General features: G+C 55.3%; 7 protein-coding genes across 7 annotated transcripts in view; 3 read left to right on the plus strand and 4 right to left on the minus strand.

Moving 5' to 3' along the window:
• Positions 1 to 151: 151 nt before the first annotated feature.
• Positions 152 to 4,072, minus strand: GUITHDRAFT_143314 (hypothetical protein; the record flags this gene model as incomplete). The annotated part of the gene is made up of 2 exons (XM_005826661.1): positions 152 to 424; positions 1,004 to 4,072. 2 exons carry the CDS (start codon positions 4,070 to 4,072, stop codon positions 152 to 154), a joined length of 3,342 nt encoding a protein of 1,113 aa, XP_005826718.1.
• Positions 4,073 to 4,434: 362 nt separating this feature from the next.
• Positions 4,435 to 5,400, plus strand: GUITHDRAFT_154358 (hypothetical protein). The gene is made up of 7 exons (XM_005826662.1): positions 4,435 to 4,657; positions 4,713 to 4,869; positions 4,913 to 4,962; positions 5,027 to 5,076; positions 5,124 to 5,172; positions 5,222 to 5,272; positions 5,322 to 5,400. The coding sequence occupies exons 1-7, from the start codon at positions 4,451 to 4,453 to the stop codon at positions 5,352 to 5,354; spliced, it is 597 nt and encodes a 198-aa protein (XP_005826719.1). The 5' UTR covers positions 4,435 to 4,450; the 3' UTR covers positions 5,355 to 5,400.
• Positions 5,401 to 5,414: 14 nt separating this feature from the next.
• On the minus strand, positions 5,415 to 5,864 carry GUITHDRAFT_114238 (hypothetical protein; the record flags this gene model as incomplete). Its single annotated transcript, XM_005826663.1, has 2 exons — positions 5,415 to 5,495; positions 5,547 to 5,864. 2 exons carry the CDS (start codon positions 5,862 to 5,864, stop codon positions 5,415 to 5,417), a joined length of 399 nt encoding a protein of 132 aa, XP_005826720.1.
• Positions 5,865 to 6,842: 978 nt separating this feature from the next.
• Positions 6,843 to 7,950, minus strand: GUITHDRAFT_114239 (hypothetical protein; the record flags this gene model as incomplete). Its single annotated transcript, XM_005826664.1, has 7 exons — positions 6,843 to 6,884; positions 6,936 to 6,973; positions 7,156 to 7,252; positions 7,312 to 7,440; positions 7,494 to 7,563; positions 7,614 to 7,683; positions 7,875 to 7,950. 7 exons carry the CDS (start codon positions 7,948 to 7,950, stop codon positions 6,843 to 6,845), a joined length of 522 nt encoding a protein of 173 aa, XP_005826721.1.
• Positions 7,951 to 9,230: 1,280 nt separating this feature from the next.
• Positions 9,231 to 9,632, plus strand: GUITHDRAFT_76162 (hypothetical protein; the record flags this gene model as incomplete). The annotated part of the gene is made up of 1 exon (XM_005826665.1): positions 9,231 to 9,632. A coding segment is annotated over one exon (402 nt), but the record flags the coding sequence as incomplete, so codon positions are not given.
• Positions 9,633 to 10,382: 750 nt separating this feature from the next.
• Positions 10,383 to 11,093, plus strand: GUITHDRAFT_76150 (hypothetical protein; the record flags this gene model as incomplete). The annotated part of the gene is made up of 1 exon (XM_005826666.1): positions 10,383 to 11,093. The coding sequence occupies one exon, from the start codon at positions 10,383 to 10,385 to the stop codon at positions 11,091 to 11,093; it is 711 nt and encodes a 236-aa protein (XP_005826723.1).
• A 266-nt stretch (positions 11,094 to 11,359) lies between these two features.
• The window catches only part of GUITHDRAFT_158389 (hypothetical protein), a gene marked incomplete at both ends in the record, with an annotated part of 2,454 nt that continues 1,750 nt past the window's right edge, over positions 11,360 to 12,063 (minus strand). Inside the window, 4 exons of the mRNA XM_005826667.1 lie at positions 11,360 to 11,458; positions 11,607 to 11,634; positions 11,682 to 11,723; positions 11,784 to 11,818. Of these exons, the coding sequence (XP_005826724.1) occupies positions 11,360 to 11,458; positions 11,607 to 11,634; positions 11,682 to 11,723; positions 11,784 to 11,818 (204 nt within the window). The remainder of the gene's footprint in view (positions 11,459 to 11,606; positions 11,635 to 11,681; positions 11,724 to 11,783; positions 11,819 to 12,063) is intronic.

Raw genomic sequence — 12,063 nt, forward strand, 5'->3', positions numbered from 1 at the left:
TCGGAGGCACCTGGACGCGCGGCTCGACCACATCGTCTTCCTCCTCCAGCGACAGGAAGGTGACTGCTTCCTCCTGCGAGGGCTGAGGGGAGGGAGCAGGAGGAGCGGCTTCAGAGGCTGGAGGAGGCTGCTGGGGCTCGAAAATAAACTTTCAACTCGAGAGAACTTCCACCTCCTCCAGCTCCAGCACACAGCTGGTCTGCAGCTTCCTGACCTTCTCCTCCAGCTGACCCCCGTGCCAGCGGAGGGAGCGAGACGAGTCGATGGGAGCGAGGAAGAGAGCCTGCAGGTCGAGGGGACGAGCCAAGTCAAGCTCCAGGGGGCTGGCGGAGGAGGGGGGGGGAAGAGCCCGGCAGATGTCATCATCGCTCCCTTCCTCCACCTGCCCTCGAACTTGGAAGTCGATCGGTTCCCAGCTGAAATCCTGCTGGAGTGTCGTGTTGAAGAGGGTTGAGGAGTAGAAGAGGCAGAGCTTCGCATCCTTCCACCTCCCATGCATTCTCATCCTCCCCACCCTCGCCGCCGCTCTTCCGCTCCGCACTAAAATGAGGATTGAAGAAGAAGAAGGCAATGATGATGATGATGATGATGATGATGATGATGATGATGATGATGATGATGATGATGATGATGATGTACTAGGAGGAGGAGAAGAAGACAACGATGATGAAGATGATGAAGTAGTAGAACAAGAAGGAGGGGGAGGTGGAGAAGAATCAGAAGCAGAAGCAGTAGAAGTAGTAGAAGAAGGTGACAATGTCGATGCTGCTGCTGACGAAGAAGAAGAATGAGATGAAGATGACGACGATGATGATGAAGAAGATGATGAAGAAGATGATGATAATGATGAAGATGATGATGAGGAAGGTGACGGTGACAGCGAGGCTGAGATGGAGGAGGAAGAGCCTCCGACTTTCATCGTCTTCCCGTCAATCCTCCCGTCAAGGAGGAGAGGAGGCACTGGCATCTTGTCTTCTGCGAGCAGCAGTAGCCCTCCATTCACCGCTGCTCCCACGTTGTTTTCGCTCAGGTCCACCAGCCGATGCCCCAGCTGGAGGCTCACGAGCCTGCGCACGTACCCGAGGGCGCACTGCATGCGGACCATCCTCGAGGAGCGGAGGTGACGCCTGCTGGAGGAGGAGATGAAGCTCCGCTGCTCGTCCCATCCTGAAGACTTGCGGATGTGCAGGAATACGCCGGAGATGAGGTCGGGGAGACCTGCTGGGCATCGGTCGCTGCCTCCTGGTTGCTGGAGATCACACGCGCCGAGCTCGTTGAAGCAAGCGTCCGAGGAGTAGTTGTGCTGCAGGTAGCAGACGACAAGCTTTCCTTCCCTCTCCTCCTCCTCCCACAGCTCGTCCACGCCTGACGACCACCAGGGCTTGGCAGAGTAAGGATACTCCAGTATGCGGAAGTGCGGGATGGTCTCGATAAGGCGGAGAAAGTAGAGGACGAGGCTGCCGCCGGAGTCGTGAAGGACCTCGTTGACTGCGACGGGAGCCAAGCTCAACGTGTGCTTCATGGGCATGCGGGGGAGGTCGAGGAGTAGCACGCCGACGTGAAGGTAGAGGTAGAGCGAGTCCGAGTCCTTGACGCCTCCTGCCACCTGCGCGAAGCCTGTGATGTCACAGGGATGGGGATGGGGTGACGAGCGAGGGGAGAAGATGCCGCAGGAGGCGTCACCGTCACAGTGGAAGCGGAAGACTGAGAAGGGGCGGATGAGGAAGACGTCCGGGTCGAGGATGAGGAGGACGTCGTCTGCGAACTCCTTGAAGATCACAGAATGCAGCAACCACTGCAGCGCGAGCATGTGGCCGTAAGACGGACGTTCGCTCAGCTCGAATTCCTCCTCCTCGTCGCTCAGAGGCGTCCGATGGCACTGCACCCGCAGGTCTGCGCAGCGGAGGAGGAAGCGAGTGCGGAGCTCGGGAGTCGGGGAGTCGACGGCAGCGACGAAGACGTGCGGATGCAGGAGGAAGGCGTTGAGGCTTTCGACCTGCAGCTCAAGGTACTCGAGGCTAGAGTAGAGGACGGTAGCCACCACCACCCTCCTCTCTCCCGGCCTCTCCCCACTGCTACTGTCAGATCCTGCTTCTCCTTCCCATGGCGTAGGAGGACCAGGAGCGGTGGCTCCAAGGTCTTCCTTCCCAACCTCCTCAACGTGCCTCCTCCATGCAGATCGCAGCTTGTCGAGATCCTCCTCTTGCTCGCGCTGTCTGCCAGCATCTTCCGCTGCTCGTTCAGCAGCTGCATGCTCCCCCGACAGGAAGGCACCAACGTCGGTCCTGTGCTCTCCCTTGTGGTTGGTGTGCAGGGGAAACCTGGGGAAGGGAAGGAGGAAGGCGTTGGAGCAGCGACTTCGGGCATGAAAGTGACTGCCGATGCTGCTCAGCCCAACATTGTCCTCCATCTCCTGCACGTCTCCGACCTCTACGGCAATCGGTGCTCGTCCTGTCTCCTTCGCCACCAAGAAGTTGAGGAGGATATCCTCGCAGCTCCCGTACGCGTCCACCACTCGCCTCCCCTCCGCCATCTCCCCCACTCCCTCCTCCTCGCTGTACTTCACCAGCCACCCCCTGTGGAAGAGCGCGAAGCCGGTGAGGATAAGGTTGTAGTAGCCGGGCCAACCCCCCGTGACGTAGGTCAGCTCAGCACAGCTCGCGTCCTTGCACGCCAGACTTCGCGTTGTCAGCCACATGGGGCCCACGAGAGTTTCGGGGAAGGAGCACCAGACCTCCAGCAGCTTCTTCAGCTGCTCCTCCTCTGGCCTGAAGTCGTCATCCATGCTCACCACCGCCTCTGTCCTGATCTGCTCCCAAGGGAGGAAGCGATGGTTCAGCGAAGACTTGCTTGCTCCCCTATCTGAAGGATCGACCACTACCACCTTGTCTCCTTTCAAGCCCCCCCCACAAGCCTCTGCCTTCATGATCAGCGAGGCAATGGAGCTGTTCTTGGACCACATTTTGTTGTTCCAGAGGATGAGAACGCGGTCGACGATGTCCATCCCCACCAGCTGCCGCACCGTCTGCAGAGAGAAGCAAGCTCGCGGCTTCCAGAAGACAGGCATCACCACCGTCAGCTTCCCCTCGCAGTGGCTGCCCCATGTTGACGCAAGCACCGATCCATTGCTCCCTGACTCCCCTTGCTCCCTCCTCTCGATGCAGGGCACGTGCGGGCAATCGTGCTCCTCCTCCCCGTCCTGCTGAGGGTCAACCTCGACGAGCGTGTAGGTGAAGGAGCCGATGCTCTCGTCTGCTACCCGGAGCTTCACGAGGAACGTCGATGCTTCAGGCAGACTTCTTGTCCTCCATGGTGCGAACTGAAGAGCGAGCAGCAGCGCTGGTCGGGACTCGCCCCGCAGCTGTTCGATGCGCTGAGGGAAGAAGAAGGCAGGAGGGGTGGAAGGAGAGGGCACAGGAAGCCACTCGGAGGGGCAGGAGAAGGACAAGCGCGCGATCTCATGCAGGAGTAGGTAGGTAGAGAAGTGAAGGTCCGCCAAGCCCGACCGGAAGGCTTCGAGCAGGCGGAGGAGAACGTTGGGTTCAGTGAGACTTGAATGGAAGCTAAGGCTTCCCACCTGCAGCACATCCACCCACACGTCAAACTCATGGGGCTGCTCCGAGCTCGTCGGGAACGAGATCATGGCGTTGCTCAAACTGCGCGTCCTCGTTATCGCATGCTTGTTCCACACAAACCCACGAGCTCCCACAACTGCTCGCCGTCCTATCGCATCGACCTGATTCTTTGCGACAGAGATCCAGTCGGCAGCATACGTGAGCGTGTCCTCGAGTACAACAATGTAGTGCTCGTCAAAGGAGCAGCGCTCGAGTTCATACTTTCTTGTGATGACGCGAACCCTCTGCTCCTGAGTTTGCTCTTCCAGGAGCTGCTTATCAGCTTCATGAGCAAACACCAGGATCGACTGAACGTCGTCAGTGAAGTCAATGGAATGGAGGAGGTTCAGCTCCCTCTCTCCTCTCTGATGCAAGATAACGACAAGCGTGTCGGCCTGCTTGCCCGCGACTACAGGAAGGAACACCAGGAGAGCAGCGATGAGGACAGGAAGGGACATGATGGGGGAGTATCTTTAAGGGAAGATTCATATGCTGCTGCTGCTGCTGCTGCTGCTGCTGCTCTTCCTGCTATTATACCTGCATCCTTTCGCTCCCTAGCAACCCTTCATTCTTTCGCTGCCTGAAAAATGTTTACTCATCTGATCGATCAATACCATTTCAAGCTCGCCTCATCATAGAGTCAATCTTTTTGAAAGGCAGCAAAATAATCTTATCGAGTTCTACTATCCAACACGGAAACAGACTTTTAGCTCTAGCTTTTATTTTAACTACCCACCCCAATCAACTCAATCACCCCTTTTTCCGACGAGATCTGATGGGGTAGTGGCGATAAGCCCACCGGTACCCTCACCATCGACCTCTGTTCACGCGCAAGTATGGCGAGGATCCTTATGGTCGTAGCGGCCATGTGCATGCTGGGGGCTCTTGGGGCCGCAGAGGCCCTCGCTCCTCCTCTCACTCTGACGTCTTCCCCCTCTCTCCTCGCCCCTCGCCTCCTTCCCCTGTCCTCAGACTCCCTGCTTTCCGCTCTTGAGCAGGCCAAGCATGCCGGATTCAACCATGGCGCGATCCTCGCACTGCGGGTGAGAATGCAGGGCCCCGTGCTTCCTGAAGGCTCATGACGCATGGGAACTACAGGGAGGCAACGATGACGAGGATGGCGACTTGTTTGCTGATGGAGACGAAGAAACCACCGCTGCAGCAGAAGAGTTGAAGAAGAAAGCTGAAGCGGCCAAGGCAAAGTCATCAGGAGGACGAGGACCAGCGAAGACTGCGGTGGTGATAGACGTCAAAGGTTAATCTACTCATAGAAGTCACGATTCTGATCAACATACCAGGTCTTGATGAGAATACCGACTTTCAGGAGGTGGAGAAGTCTGCGCGAGAGGTCAGTTTCTTTGAATGTTTGATGTGCGACCATGCGAGGCAATGAGCGAGTGGCTGTCGTTCAGATCAAAATGGAAGGATTGCTGTGGGGTGAAAGCCACTTGGTCTCCATCGGGTTCCGTTGCCTTCCCTCACATCTCATCGTTTCTTACCATCGAGCAGGTACGGCCTCCAGAAGCTGCGGATCACAGTGGTAGTGGAAGACGACAAGGTGCAGTCAAAGCGTGAAGCCTTGAAGTAATGTGAAACTTTTCCTGCAGGTCAGCATCGATGACTTGGAGGAAACACTTGGCGAAATCTCCGGAGTCCAGGTGAAGATATGCGACCCATGCAGACAGCAAGTAACCACGTATTTATTAGAGTGTTGACATCGTCTCCATGAACAAGATTTGATTCTTAGAGCTTAGAATATCACAAGAATGAATTCGAGCGCCCGTCAGCCTTTCTTCTCCCTCACCACGAGCACTGAAAGCCGAAAGCAAGTGACAGCGCAGGCACTACACAGGTGGCGGCTGACCCGAAGAGGATGGCGACCTGCGAAGAGCCGATGAGCACAATCGCTCAAGATGTGTGGGAGTAGCTTACAGGAGCAGCAACGATAAGAATGAGATAGAAGATCGGATCCTCAAGAAGATTCATTGTTTGCGCGGTCTCGTCCTTCCTTTCCAGGGACCCGTTCAATGGCTGTGAACCTTTGTTATTTTCGCACACAGCAGCACACTGGCAGAAAACGATTACATTCAAAGTTCTCCCAAACACCGAGCGCTTCTGCTCCTGGGTTTTATACCACTCGTTGCTCTCTTCCTCGATACCCCATCGTGATCCTCGTTGCGGAACCTTGCTTGGCTTCGATTTTGGCGAGAGAGGATCGCCTCCAACTCGTGATCTGTGATCAAACAACATCATGTATGACTCAAAATCAAGAGGAAACGTACTCTCTGTCTGCTGAAGTCGTTCGTTCAAACCAGTTCTTGTCTACACCCACGGCAGTGGAGGGCACGTCGGTATCGACCAACGCGTCTTCCTCTGTCTTCCTCGCTTTTAGAATCAGGCAGCCCTGCCTGACCGAAGAGCAGGTTGAAGGAAGCTGCGCGCGCAAGGGAAGAGAGGAGGAGAAGGTGAAGGCATGCGCATGAGCTGCCAGCATGCACACGACGACCGCCCTGGCAGCCATGAGGCCGGGTAAAGGGATGCAGGTCGGGGGGCGTGTCATCCACTCCGCCTCAGAGCGACACTGAGGCGCACTCAGCACTCACTCAGTGCCAGACTCAGGCTCAGTGTAGGTCCGCGTCGCCGGCCCCAAAGCCATGATGTTCACCAATGCCATGAAGATGATTGCTGAAACTGAGTCCAGAATACATCATCTCTCTAGCAGTTTCAAGTGAAACTTCGCTCAGCCGTCACTTCCCGAGTCCCATTGCTGCAAGCACTCGGATCCGATCCGAAATCACGGTTCGCGTTGACAAGTTTCGCAACTATCATCTTGCGGTCCGGGTCGTGGTGTGCAGGCTGCGAGAGTGTAGGAAAGCGATTGGTGTCAAACGATGAGGAGTAGTAAGAGGACAGGTGAAAGAACAAAGCGATGGCAAGTTTGATGTTGGGATCAGATTGCTTCAGGGAAACTTGTACACGAAGCATCAGATGAAGTTGACGAGCTTCATTGGATCGAGTTGGTCAAGATTCAACGGGCCTCGCAGCTTTGGGTTGTCAGCAGGGTAGCCTGACATTCACCAACCGCGTTCCCGACTGAGTCCCGGCGGTGGGCACCTCCTGCAACCGAGGCAGCCCCGCCGAGAACTTCATGACGCCAAGTGAAATCAAGAAGTGAAATTCTCTGGCCTGGCTCACTGGGCTCAGCTCGGCATTGCCGCCGCCTTGAAGTCAGTTCTTCATCGACTTTTGAGTGCTCAACAGTCCGAGAATCTGCCAAAGAAAGCACAGTCACGGTGATCATGAAGAGCCCGTTCATCTGACCTGCAAGAGAGCATCATATTCTTCCTTCTTCAACCTTTCTGCATCAAGAATCATCTTTTTGCCTTCAACCTGATAGGTTGGCCGTCAGCGGACATAAAATCAAATCAAGCAAGATTTCTACTTCAATGAAGAATGTTCGAATGTTCCGAAGCTGTTACACAAGAGTCACAGATGGAAAGTGATTCTGTTGTGCATACATCGGGAGGAGGAGTGTCAACACCCTTTGTGAAGAAACTTTTCATCAACGCAGGTTTGATGGCGGATGTATCTGCCTCGATCTTCTTGTCCGCAAGGAAGAAAGGGGTGTGTATCTTCACCTAAACCATCAACTTCACATCAGCCAACTTGTGAGGGTCTGCTTGGCTATCTTGATGACCTTCTTTGTGTTCAACATGGCGACTACTTTGGAAATGTATCGATCTTGAAGCATGAGCGAGCTCCAGAATGCAAACCCGGAGAAGGCAAGAAGCCCTCCTCCGAACGCCAGCCTGTGTTGCAGGTCACACTTGCGCGCAGTCAGGCAAGAAAGCACTTAGTGAGTTCTCCAGTGAAGATAACCTGATCGCTGTAAAACATGCAAAATGACAAGGTGACCGCAAGCTGAATAGAAGTGAAGCATACTATTGCTCTGACAATGCATCAGTGTTCATCATGATCAAGAGCCAGCCCGTAACTCACCTGGGAAAGAATGCATGCGGCATGTCAATCTCCGTAGCTTCTACAAGGAATCTGTTCATGATAGGCTTCTCTGCTCGTGGTCTTGTGAAGTAGCTCACGGTTTTTTTGGTTGCATCATTTTCTTTGTTTGCTGTTGACAGATGTCTCCTTGTCGGAATCTCAAGGGGTGCAGTTTCTCGCCCGCACATAGCAGCACAATTACGTGACAACAGGGTTGAAAATAGTCGAGGAACAATTGAACTCTGGTATTTTCCTCCAAACCAGACGCTGGATGAAGGCCTTGATATCCCGATTGCTGGGGACGGTCGACTCCGTAGAGCAGAACAAGCTCGTGCATGGCCTAGCAAGATCGCAGAGGCCGACTGAGGGCATACAGTATTGATCATGATGGCTCCTCCTCCCCCCCATCCTCTTCCCCCCCCCCCCCTCCATCCTCCTCGGAGCACCACCTGGATCCTGATCCACGACGCCATTCCACGACCGTTATGGCAAAACCACATGTAACGGTTACACTTCCCGTCGACATTGAAACCGTCGACAGAAAAATGTAACCGTCATGGAGGCAGAGGGGGAGGACCAGGTGGCTGCAGGTGCGATTCTGAAAAAGAGTCTTTTCACTGGATAATGGATCTTGGATACAATTAGGGCAGGGACTGACCAGAAATCGCAACCTTTGGTTGTGTCACGTGAGAGATGCTTCTAAAAATACCATCCGATGACAATACCAAGTTATCGAAAACACTCTTTTTCACTGTAGCCTTTTTATTCAAAATAAGGTGGGGTGGGTGGGACAAAATCGAAACTGAACTGCGCGCCTGCGAGGGGTGGGTGAGATCATAGTGATAAAGAGTAATTTAGGGGGTGGGGGTAGGTACCCCACCATTCAGATCCGTTTTCTTGACACAGAAGCGGAAGCGAGTAGGGGGAAGCGATTGCGAGGTGAAGGTAGAGCAGCTCGAGGAGAAGAGCACGTAATGATCTGCCCCTGATAGAGCGAGCAAGTAAAGCTCCAAGTCCTGCTCGGCTTGCTTTCACACTCATAGCCCTGTTTCCTTCATTCGGTGAACAACAATGGTTTTCTATCTCAGCGGCGGTGCAGCCAATATCACTTGGATGGAACGAAAATCAGAGAACAACTTTTCTGCGCACAGCACATTGCTTTCTTTCCCTTCTCTTCCTTACATCGGCATTATATCAGTCCTCTTGTATTCCAAAATTGCATATACGCTTCTCTTCACAACAATGCAACAGGCTGGGAAACGAGTTATTTATTTTCGGAATAGTTCGATAGATTTGGACAGCCGTACAATAGGCTTCTTTTTCCTCCTTGTATCAGTTCTACTAGCTACCCTTCTGATCATTTCGTTTCCGGGAGACCTCATGATTTGGGTTGCTTGTGGTCTGCTGCAATTGTTGGCTGGAGGATACACCGCGAGGAAAGTGTTTGCAAGGATTCTGAACCAGCAGAAGAAGTTCGAGTATCTCAAGAAGCTCGCCCTCACCTCGGAGGAGAGCAGACGACTCGTCCACACGCTGATACCCGAAAACGTCATGGCCAGGCTCACGTACCACGAGGACCGCGAGTTCCTTGGCATCGAGATTCCTCGATGCATCGTCATGTTCTGCGCACTGGAGCCACAGACCGAGCTCAAGTCGCTGCTGGGGCACGAGAGCTTCAAGCTGCTTGACCGAGTCTTCCAGGACTTTGACGAGGCAGTCCAGATCTTCGGCATGTACAAGTACCAGCATGTCGGCGACTGGTACATCGTCACGTGCCCCCGTGTAGCCCAGCCGTTCGACCGCGAGGTCCAGGAGTCAGAGTATCCCTTGAGCTACTTCGAGGAGATGTGCTTGCTGGCAGAGGAGCTGGAGACTCGTGCAAAGAAGTTCGAGATCAACGGGAGCAGGCTGACCCTCCGGGTTGGCCTCCACTGTGGGGCTGCAGCAGGAGCTGTGGTGGGGCTGCATCGGGCCTTCTACTGCGTGTACGGGGACACGATCAACACCACAGCTCGCATGTGCAAGTACGCGCAGTGCTCGCAGATGCTGTGCACGGAAGAGTTTGCGGAGGAGGTGAAGAGACTGAAGAGCAGCAAGTTGTCAGCAGAGCCGATGGCTCGGATCGAAGTGAAGGGGAAGGGAACCATGAACGTCTATCGGGTGATCCTCGACAGCGAGCAGGAAGTTCAGTCGCCCATCACGCTGAAAGACATTCAGCTGCAGCGAGATGCAAGTGGCACTTGCCTGCCGCTGCCGCTGAGAAGACCTTTGGATATGTTCTCAAACCCCACCACAGAGTTCAACTTCAGGAGCGAGCAGGCGCGGGATCACTGGATCACCATCGCCACCAGGCTTCTCCTGCACTTCATTGCCGTCCTGTCGCAGCTCAACGTCTTGAAGGTCTTTCCACTCGACGAGCTCTGCCCCTTCGACCCTCCTGCTGCCAGCCGATGCCTCCTGCTGAGGCAGCTCGCCGTCATCGGGGTACATGCTTGCGTCATCACCTCTTACTTAACCTTCACCGTGCGGAGTCTGTGGGAGGAGCTCAAGGTCTGTCCCAAGTTCTACCGGCACTTCATCATCTCCAAGATCAGCTGCGTCTGCTTCGCCGTCATCGCCAACCAATTTCTCGCCAGCGATCGCATCACCGTCATCTTCAGCGCCATCCTCGTCTTCACCAACCTCATCACCTGCGGCAAGTCGCTCTTGAGCTTGCTCCTCATGGCGATCCTTGGCGTCTCCTCCTCCACCGTGATCCTCATGCTCGACATGGGGCTGGCGAGGAGCTTCGTGATCCCCATCGCTCTCTCCGTCACTCTCCTCGTCACGCAGCTCAAGTCTCGGGCGCTGGAGCTCACGGAGGGCAACCGCCTGCAGTACTACAAGGTCATCGAGTTTGAGCTCGGGCGCTTTGAGTCCGTCCTGCGGGATCTGCTCCCGGTGGAGCAGGAAGACTTCTGTAAGACGAGGTTGAGGAGCCGCCGCGCCGTTGTCCTCCAGCTCGACGTCTGCAACTTCACGCAGCTCTCAGCCGCCATGGCGCCGCTCGCGCTCGCGCGCGCCATGCACAAGCTGTTCTCCTCCTTCGACCAGATGGTCCTCGACCGTAGCCTCTTCAAGGTCGACACCATCGGGGATGCCTACGTCGTAGTCGGGTGGCTGCCAGAGGAGAGGGGGGAGGGTGAGAAGCTTCGGTCCCTTGAGGTCTGCCGCTCGGTGCTGTCGCTGGCTCGGCTCATGGTGGAGGAGGTGCAAGCTTGCGGTATGTGCTGCAGGGTCGGCGTGTCGGTCGGGTCTGTGGCAGCGGGGGTGAGGGGGAGGATGCAGTCGAGGTTCCATGTGGAGGGACCGGCAATGCAGGAGGCGGAGCTGCTGGAGCGACGATGCGCGCAGAATGCCGTGCATGTGAGCTGGAAGTTGGGGGAGATGATGGGGAGGAAGAGGAGGGAGGGAGAAGGAGCCCTTGGTTGCTTCCTGTAACTCCAGGAGAAGGTCGACAGTGTTATAATAGATGTGAAGTTTCTTTCGTGCCTTGCCCTTCTCTCCCTCCCTCCTACTTCTCCTTCGTCTTTGTTTACATCTCGTTTGTCTTTCTTTACTTCTTCTCCAGTCCCTCATACCTGCACATTCACGTTACCTCCTCCCTACCCCGCTTCCTCCTCCTCCTCCTCCTCCTCCTCCTCCTCTAGCTCCCCTACCACCTCCTCTATCTTATCATTTCCTTACCCTCCACTCACTTCCTCTCCTTACCATCTCTGCAGTTTCTCGCAGGCTCGCTCCATGTCTTGGGTGGCACCGGCGAAGCTGAAACGAATGAACTCTCCTCCTCGCGAGAGGTCGAAGTCCTGCCTCACGTCAGGCGGCCACCATGGGCCTCCTTGACTTCCAGTTCAAGCAGGCGATCGAGAAAAAGGGGATAGTCGAAGAGGAGGCGGAGGAGGAGGAAGGAGAAGAGTACGTAGAGGAAGGGGAGGACAGAGGAGAAGGGAATACCAAGCCGGGAGTGACGGCAACGGAGCAGCTGCGTCACGAGAGTGAGGACGGGGGAAGAGGAGGAGGCAGACTCACTCAGCGAGGATCTTCTTGGCGAGCTCCATGCTGTCCTTACAGCTGCATCTCATCTCAAACAAGCTCTCTCCTCCTCCCCTCCCCCACCCTGCGGGTCCCAGCATGTGCTTGACGTGCGCGTAGATGTAGAAGGCTCCCTGACGTATCGGTCAGAGATGAAAAGTAGAGGACGGAAGAAAGGGAGAGGAGGATGAAGAGCGAGGGAGGGCGTGGAGAAAGAGAAAGACGAGAGGTGGATGAGATGGAGCATGACGAGGTGAAGGAGGTTGACGAGGTGGTGGTGGTGGAGGAGGAGGAGGAGGAGGAGATCAGAAGGAGGAGGAGATCAGAAGGAGGAGGAGGAGGAGGAGGAGGAGGAGGAGGAGGAGGAGGAGGAGGAGGA

The sequence above is a fragment of the Guillardia theta genome, assembly GCF_000315625.1.
Source record: "Guillardia theta CCMP2712 unplaced genomic scaffold GUITHscaffold_73, whole genome shotgun sequence".
NCBI classification, from domain to species: Eukaryota; class Cryptophyceae; order Pyrenomonadales; family Geminigeraceae; genus Guillardia; species Guillardia theta.

Bases quoted from the DNA above. Each gene is read 5' to 3' on its own strand.
- GUITHDRAFT_154358 (XM_005826662.1), top strand. From the start codon at position 4,451: ATGGCGAGGATCCTTATGGTCGTAGCGGCCATGTGCATGCTGGGGGCT. The intron at 4,658-4,712 runs GTGAGAATGCAG...TGGGAACTACAG, and splicing joins GCGCGATCCTCGCACTGCGG to GGAGGCAACGATGACGAGGA. The intron at 4,963-5,026 runs GTCAGTTTCTTT...GCTGTCGTTCAG, and splicing joins TGGAGAAGTCTGCGCGAGAG to ATCAAAATGGAAGGATTGCT.